This window comes from Parasteatoda tepidariorum, chromosome 3 (assembly GCF_043381705.1).
Source record: "Parasteatoda tepidariorum isolate YZ-2023 chromosome 3, CAS_Ptep_4.0, whole genome shotgun sequence".
Classification (NCBI taxonomy): Eukaryota; Metazoa; Arthropoda; class Arachnida; order Araneae; family Theridiidae; genus Parasteatoda; species Parasteatoda tepidariorum.
In genome coordinates, this window is record NC_092206.1 from 60,470,491 (window position 1) to 60,479,187 (window position 8,697).

Consider the following 8,697-nt stretch of genomic DNA (forward strand, 5'->3'; position numbering starts at 1 on the left):
TATCTATATATTAAATGGAATTTTGAAAATATTACTAAAATGTACTTCTTCCAAACCATTGAAAAATAATTAATTTTTTGCATACTTGACCAGTTTCGAGTTTTTGTTTGCAAATTCGAAATAAATAAATTATAATAAAATGAAATAAAATAAATTTTTTAATGCTGACAGTCTGTATGGCACTATATCTATAACAATGAAAGTTATATTAAAATATCCTATAAGAACAAAATTAGAATTATTTTTCAATTTAGAGCTCAATAAATTAAAAATTAAACGTATTTGACACTCTGAATCAAAATAATTCCTCGATTTTAATTTTATTTGGTGCTGCCAATTCTTAGAAAGATTACTTTAATTTTATTTGGAAAGGACAAAATTGGTTTATATCTACAAAAATGTTTTACAACTATTACTTTCTATTTAAATTAATTAAAATAATAAATATCAGGTCAAATTAAATGTTTTAAATTTAATTTTAATTACTCAAGAATTATATTATAAAAAAATTATTCGCATGAGAAAAATATAGAAAATATATTATCATATTAAAAAAAAATTGAAGATATATATATATANTGACTATATATATATATATAAATCCAACCGGAATTACCAAAACAATTTGCAAAAAAAAGACGCTTTAATCTAAATTTTATAACAAAATTTTGATGTATTCAGTTTTTTTGTATCAGATTTAATCAGAATACGAACCCTTCTAAATAGTTTCAAAGCAGGATTTTCCGTAAAAATATGATATTACAGAAAATTTTCATTTCTGCTTTTGCCTCATAAAAATTTTTTTAACTTGATACATTTCAGAAGTTTGAAAGCATTAACAAACATATACTATGAAAACTTCTTGAAAATATAATTTTTTCTAATTTTATAAATTATAAACAGATGCAGCTACTGGCAAGTCTGGAAACAACTTGTAAGATAGATTTTAAGAAAATAACGGAATATTATGGAATAACTTTTAATACAATGGAATTATATTAATAATATAATGGAATAAAAAAATTTTGTGCGTTTGCAAAAAACTAGCAAGAATAAAAATAACTTAACATTTGTTTAAATTCCATATTCAATCTACAAATTTTAGGTCTAACAGCAGTAGGCATTAGAGAGTAGCTTAGAAACAAGCAAAAAAAAGTTAGGTACTTATATATTTGACTCATCCCTTTTTGCAGATGCACAACCTGGCCTCCCTCACTCAAAGCACGGGACCACTCAGCTATTGTTTCGAATTATGCGGGGAATCGTTTGCATTAAAGGTGCGTAAATACTAAGGGGGTGCTCAACATTACCCCATAACTCTTACTATTTTACAAATTTATCACAAAAAAAAAAATACACCAAACGCTAAATCAAAGAGATAACCTTCGAAATTTTAGAGTGTCCCAAAATTGATTCTTGATTTGAAAAGTCAAAAGAAAGACGGAAAGAGATCAAATAATATTTGCGGTTTGCTGCATTCGGCTTAAAAAGCCATGATTTTCCTGTATTTCAAAATTAGTTACTAAATCCTTCAACTGCTAGCATTGTTGATAAATTTATAAAAGCATTTTTTTTCTTCTGTTTTTCAATCCATTCTAACTGAAATATTTGCATGGACGTATCTGTCCTCAGGCAGCGCCGTATTGTAGATAGAAATGGCTTCTGTTTTGAAAACAATGTTTTATAATATATTTCTCAACTAGCGAAGCCATCTTTTGACAAGCTTAGAAAACTGATTTAAAAATCCGTAGAAAAAAATCTAGCTTCTTAAGTGGAGCGCAACAAACCGAACATTTCTATCTTTTCCATTTTTCTTGAATTGATTTCTCAAATCCTCAATCATTTCATTAACTCACCAGGTTTTTGATTTTAAATGCCAATGTGAATTCAGGAAATATATATTTTTTGTATCAGGTTATCTAAAGTAAGACAATTTCCCTTGGTTTTAAATTAGCATTTAATTCATTAACTTGAAAAAAATGAATGTTATCTCTTTGGTTTATCCGCATTGCTGTGCTATTTAGTCTCCTGCTTGCATGATGCCTGTGTGAAACATTTTTGTTTTAGCTGTAGTTGTTTTTCTTGTTTAAATATCTGCCTGTTTAATCTTTTCACTTCTGTTATTTGATGCACTTTCTGCAAAGGCTGGTGTTTCTGCTTTATCACCCTTTCATGAAATATTTTAGACTACTAAGAATTTCAGATTTTTATCTTAGTTAAGGATCATACAACCAGAATTTCTAAAAAAAATTCCATTACAAAGAGCATTTAAAGCTACGTAAGATAATTAAAGTTGTAAAGTATTTTTAAATGCAATGTAACAGAAGGCGCTTTCGCTTCAAAACGTTTTAACCGTTTGATATTATAAAATTCAATTTAGTTTCTTGCCATATACAACTTCGCTATACTCTGTTTAAAGGTACCTAAATTATTTGGTATTAAGTAATTGAATGTTATATTCACTTACTTTTTTTCGCTTGTTTTTTTTTTCTAAAAAATTACTAATACCATTTAAAGGGAAAGCTCAGTAGCAAGAGAAAAATCATTATACATACTAGTTAATAGATTTTTACTGTAGATAGAGAAATAAATTCTGGTAAAATTGCTGGAATGTATGGTAATGACATTTCTGGTATTAACAAAAAAAAAACAACATAATTCTGGTAAAAGATCAAAATACACGGTACCATTTTTTGATAATTTTACCATTCATATGGTAATGTTTGCCAAAAACTCTGGTTTTCAACATATTTACCACGTATTTGGTTAAAAATACCAAACTTAAAAGTATACTTATCCGAATAAATGGTTTTCATGCCATGCTAAATTACCAATGCTATCTCATTTACCAAATTGTATTTGATTTATCAAATTTTATATCATATTATAAAATCATATTTTATTATTAATTTTACCAAAGTATTTAGCAAAGCTCTTCGGTAAAAATTACCGAGCTTATTGGCGTTCCCGTAGAGCCATAAATACGGTAAATTTCATCATGTTCTGGTAGTTTTGACCATACATCTCTCTCAGTGCATCACAAACCTTTAACATACAAAAATAACCGGATTTTAAGAAAGAATAATATTTGAAAAATATTTCTTGAAGCAATCACCTTAGAAATAAAAAATAAACATTCTAAGTTTTAATTCACTTGAAGTTTAATTCACATCACTTGAAGTTTTTTTTAAAAAAAAAAACATTACTGAAACCATTGTTCAATTATGCAATGCAAGATTTAAAAGTAGGAGATAGTAATTAATATTAGAGCTACTAAAATCGTCAAATCCATCTTTGTCAAAAACACTCGATATTTTAAAGAACGCTTCAAATAATCTACTTAAAAAAGATGATTCAGTAAAACTGAAATTATGGTAGACCAGCGTTAAATAACTGCTGGGTTTAAAAGTGACAAAAATCTCTAGAATATTTTTCTTTGCTTTGTCGTCACTTATTTAACTGTATTAACTTTGAAAATTAAATTTTAATTATTATAATATCATTTTTTCATGATCACTTTGTATGTAAAATAAAACTAAGGGCTGCTAAAGACATTTCAAAATGTGTATATTTAAACTAATTGCTCACACAGTATATGAGATTTGAAGAAATTTTTTAAACCAGCTAAAAATATTAATTGTTTTTGCAAATTAGAAATGAGGATTCGCTATTGTTTTCGCAATTCATTTATAAATCTCTGAAATATTTTTAAAAAACCTTTACGTAACATTAAATTTTTTCAAAAGTTATTATGTAGTGAAAAATTTTATAAAAACATAATCAAAAACTTCATATAAATACAGCAAAAATAATCCGTTAAATCTTTTAAAAGAAAGAAAAATGTTGATTTTGATTTCCTTCCAAACTAAAAAATCACATAATTTATAAAGTTATACAATGTTACCAAAAAATTATATTGCATTAAAAAGTTAGCTTATGAAGAAGAGACAAATAATATGAAAACGAGTAAAGTTTATGTGAGAGTTATCTATTAATGTAGCTAATAAAATAGAAAACGGAAATAAATTCTAATGTCTACAAGAACGAGCATAATTTTTAAAAAAAGCGTAGAAATCTTTTTGTCAAAAATTTTTAAAAATACTTCCGTTTAAATAATTTTCAATCAAGAAAATCATCAAAATTTTGAACCTCAATATCGTTACCTTGAACCGTAATACTATATGAATTTGGCTCAACGTATGCTGCTAAATAGATCCATGTTTCCATTTGCGTTAAAACATAATACAATTTCGAATTATTATCATGACATAAGATACAAACAATTGATAAACATAAAAAATTGTCATCTGGCGTCATTTAAAAAACCTTTGTAGTATCAATTAATACTACACTCCCCTATTGTGAAAAATATCTAATTTTTGAAAAACAATAATATATCCATCAAAAAAATTTACGAAAAAAAAAATTTTTTTTTAAAGAAAACTTACGCTTAATAATTTTAACATCTTTTGGAGAAAAATTAGAAATATTGTCATCAGTATTATTAAACACATTATGTCATTAAAATTTTATTGTCACTCATATGTCGAACAAATTAAAATTTAAAAGTCACAAGTCTAGCTTTATCAGATGATTTACTTTTATTTAACCAGTCAACTGCTGTTTGACTATCAAAAAAAATATTCCTTCAGTTGGAGCATTAATGGAAATTTTGCAGTTAATTTCACTTAACATTTTAATAATCCATCTTAATTCTCCTGCTGCTTCAGCACTAATAAATAGCTCTGCTTCACATGATCAGAATCCAACAAATCTTTTTTTTCTACTTTTCCAGAAGATCAGAGAAATACCTTGCACAGCCCTGAAAAGGATTTACCATCTTCAGCATTTCCCCTGCTGACATCTGCACTACTGTTTAAAATTCCAAATACTTATCCAAATCCATAAAACAAAATTTCGTCTTCTGTTCGACGTTTAAGTATTTCAAAATTTATTTATCCAAACTTTAATTTCCAACTCGAAACGTTCATTAATTTGTGATAAATAACTTAATCATAAATTACAACAACTTACAGGGAAAATATCGCGATACGTTCTGTTTGCCAAATATAAAATTTCACCGATAATGTCTTGATTATATGTCTGTATAACTAACTCTTATGTTGAACTAAAACATCTATTCTCGCCTTTTGTTCAGAAGATTGGCTTTTTAGCATTTTTCTAGCTCATATTTACTATAAAATGAGTCAATATTCGGAGTTGGAGACAAAGTAATTCCATTTCATGCTTCAAATTATATTCTTTAATAATTATAATTTTCTATGCTTAAAAATTTAAAATTTCAGCAGTTTCATTTCAAACAAATGATTGCTCAAGATTAAAGGTTTAACTTCACAAAATTCAGTATTGTTAGGAAATATTGCTAATTCCTCAACGTAAACATAAAAAGCTAAAAATTGATTTCATCAGTTTTGGTAAATACATAACTAACAGATGCAAGTTTGTTGAGGCTAATCTCTTTTAGTTCATTTTCTAATTTAATATGCTGATTTCTACCAAATTGGGGTATACCATACATGCTATTTTCACCATGCTCTTTTTCATAACTCGGTGGAATTTCCACAAAAACAATTTATTTAATATCTCCACATGCATAGGCAGTTTTAATATCAAAAAATTTAACACTTAAATCAAGTTTTGCAGATAATGTAATTATTCACCTTAATGATTCTGTGTTTATTAAATATGAATATAATTTTAAATTTCACTACATTTTTAATTTGATTATATACTGTTGCAACTGAGCTATAAAAACTACTTTTTCATATACATATTTAATACGTTTTCAAGTTAATAGATCAATCAAATGAATAAATCAATAACAAAGAGAAAATAATTAAGAAAAAAGGGTAGATACACCTATTTTTTCTTAATTATTTTCTCTTTGTTATTGATTTCTTCATTTGATTGATCTATTAACTTCAAAACGTTATTATTATTAATCTTATTCATTGACAAAAACTCGTTTCTCAGAGCGTTCTTCTTTTATGGACATATATGGCTATTTATTGCTTGATCATAATTTATGGAGTGTGTGTGAGCTTTTCACGGATGAATTCATGGATAATATTGCGGTTTTAATCTTTTCTGAACATCTCAGAACGTTCTAAAGTTAATGCCGTTGTCTATGCCGCTTTCATCTTTGATTTTCCCTTTCGATTAGTGATTGTTATTCGTTAAATCAATATTTCAATCGTAAGATTTGTTTTTGCATGCTATAAATTTACTTTCTTTAATCGATTCATCACACTTAACATATCTCACCCAAATCATTATATTTTTAGATACATCATAAATATTTGGCAATGTCATAAATACTCTATGCGTGTCTATCTCTGGAATAATCAACAAAAATTCCTCGTTTAACAGGAACTGAACTATATCGGCATTGTTAGGAATATGGAAGTATGCTACATACCCAAAAGTTTTTAAGTAACTTACTTTTGGTTCTTTTTCTGAACTTAATTTAAGCGAAAATTTTTGTTTGTTTTTGCACGACGTGAGATTAGAGATATGAGTGCTAAAGTTTAAGCTTCATCACCAAAATTTATTGGTAATTCGCTGTAGTGTAAAAATGTTCCATCTTAATCCACTGTAACTTTTATAACCATTTTGGCATTAAATTTGCTTTCCAAATTATAAGGTACAGCTTTTTTATGAATTATACAGATTTTCTGAGAATTTATCTAAATCATTCACAAATTCTAATATGATATCTGCTCTGAAACGTTTGATTTCTCTTATTCATCAACTTTTTTATACTTTTTTTAAAAATCAGTTAACATATCATACACTTCCTATTTATGCTTCAAAAAATAAGAAAAATGCCTTATAGAATTACCCAAAGAATCAGTATTAGTTGGTCCTGATAAATCATTTTGAACCAATTCTAGAGCAAAATTAGTTTGTTCAGCATTTATTTTCGCATGATTTACATGAAATAGTTTACTTAAATAACGCAATTCATAATCAGAAATTTCAAAATATTTTATACCAAAAAGAACCTTTTTACAACATTGCAATCAATCGAATCAGTATTAATTAAAAAGTTCCGTATTAATTTTAAAACGATCATTTACTTTTGTTGCTTTAAAAACAATATCCTTATTGTTACTAAAAGTAAAAGATTATTGCTCTCACCTGATTCTAATATATAACCTTCATCAATTAACTTAAACGGAAATTAAATTTTTTCTTACATCTGGAGCAAATGAAACATCTCTAATAGTAAGAATATTTTCAGTCATTAGAAATAATTTTGCTTTTTAAAATTCTTCTACTTTCAGACTCTGAAGTTAAGTCCTTACCTGACCAGTATACTAATACATTTTTGTGTTTTAAACTTTCGAATTCACCGGCCAGGTGGCCAAGCGGTTAGCGTGTCTGACTGCGAAGCCAATCGTTGCGAGTTCGAATCCGGGTCTAGACATGATTATAATCTCTATGTGTTGTCCTCTATTGATGTGTGAACGGGTGACCGTATGAGACCACCATATGAGCGGGTATCTGTTGCAGTGTGGAGTAAGTAATGTTGCTCGCCTCCGTGACTAAGGTTCATAGGTACCCACTGGGTTATATTAAATGAGCAACACTTCCTGCATCTTCTGAGGTGAAGAACGTAAAAGTTCAGTACCTGTCATTAGAACAAAAATTCGAAAGGTTTTTTTTAATGAGTGGAGAAGCGCGTGAATTAAGTAACCATGCGTCATTACCTGCTGCGTTATTATTTTTCAAAAATTCTTATTTTTTTCAGAACGCAAAGTTTTTAGAGTCACTATTTTTAGATTGAATATCACATTAGCGTTCGAGTACTTTCTTCTGTTTACTTAATTCTTACACCTAAATGTTCTATCATCAGAATTAGTTGAAACCGGTTTATTTTTGAGATAACACTTTTTCGTAATATGATTTGACTTCTTGTAGAACAGAAATTAGGCGTGTTACTTTTATTTTCTATTTTTATTTGGAGTGCTTCGCATTTCTGGTAATATTATCTGGTTTTTGTTTGACATGATGCTTTCTTTCTCTCTGGGTATTTCCAGAACTTCGTCAAGCTTCTTTCCTCGTCGTGTTTTCAGAATTTCCCTAATTTATTCCAAATTTCCTCCTAATCCCCGTACTGTATAGTAAACCATTTTTGTTTCAGAAATTTCTAATCCTGGACTGACACATTTCATAGTAAGTTCATGCGACCTACGTTAGCTTAAAAAATAAAGCAATTATCTTTAAAAAATGAAGCAACTATTTCATAAGTATTCTTTATCCTTTCTGTAAATAAATTGACATCCACCAGTCGCATGACTTACTTCGGGATATAACTCCGTGTTGAATAAGAACACGTCTTTCATTTTGCTATAAGAAAAGGACCAAGTCTCGCAACGAATTGTTGTTTTACCATTGAATATCGGTTATCTTCACGAAAAAGAAACAAAACAATTTCTGATCTCTGAGTGGAAGAGAAACAAGTATGAAAAAGCAGAAGTGAACATTCTGAAGGGTTCTGCAGAGTATTCAAAAGCAAAATACTTCATTTTCTTGAGTGCTTCCTGGGTTTCCATTGTGTTGAGATTTGTTGTTGAGTTGTAACGATTTCGATTCGTGGAGTTTCCTAAATACAATATTTACTTTCTTCTAGCTCTCTAATCAATAGTGAAATCTCTCATATATATATATATA

The 8,697-nt window shown here is 27.9% G+C and overlaps 1 protein-coding gene across 4 annotated transcripts in view; it reads left to right on the forward strand.

Annotated features, from left to right (window-relative positions):
* LOC107445120 (potassium/sodium hyperpolarization-activated cyclic nucleotide-gated channel 2-like) overlaps positions 1 to 8,697 on the forward strand; it is a 627,568-nt gene that overhangs the window by 555,098 nt on the left and 63,773 nt on the right. For 2 of the 4 annotated variants that reach the window (XM_071178703.1, XM_071178706.1), the window contains one exon: positions 1,194 to 1,277. The exons of the other annotated variants lie outside the window; for them this stretch is intronic. In XM_071178703.1, the coding sequence (XP_071034804.1) occupies positions 1,194 to 1,277 (84 nt within the window). The remainder of the gene's footprint in view (positions 1 to 1,193; positions 1,278 to 8,697) is intronic. 4 annotated transcript variants of the gene reach the window in all.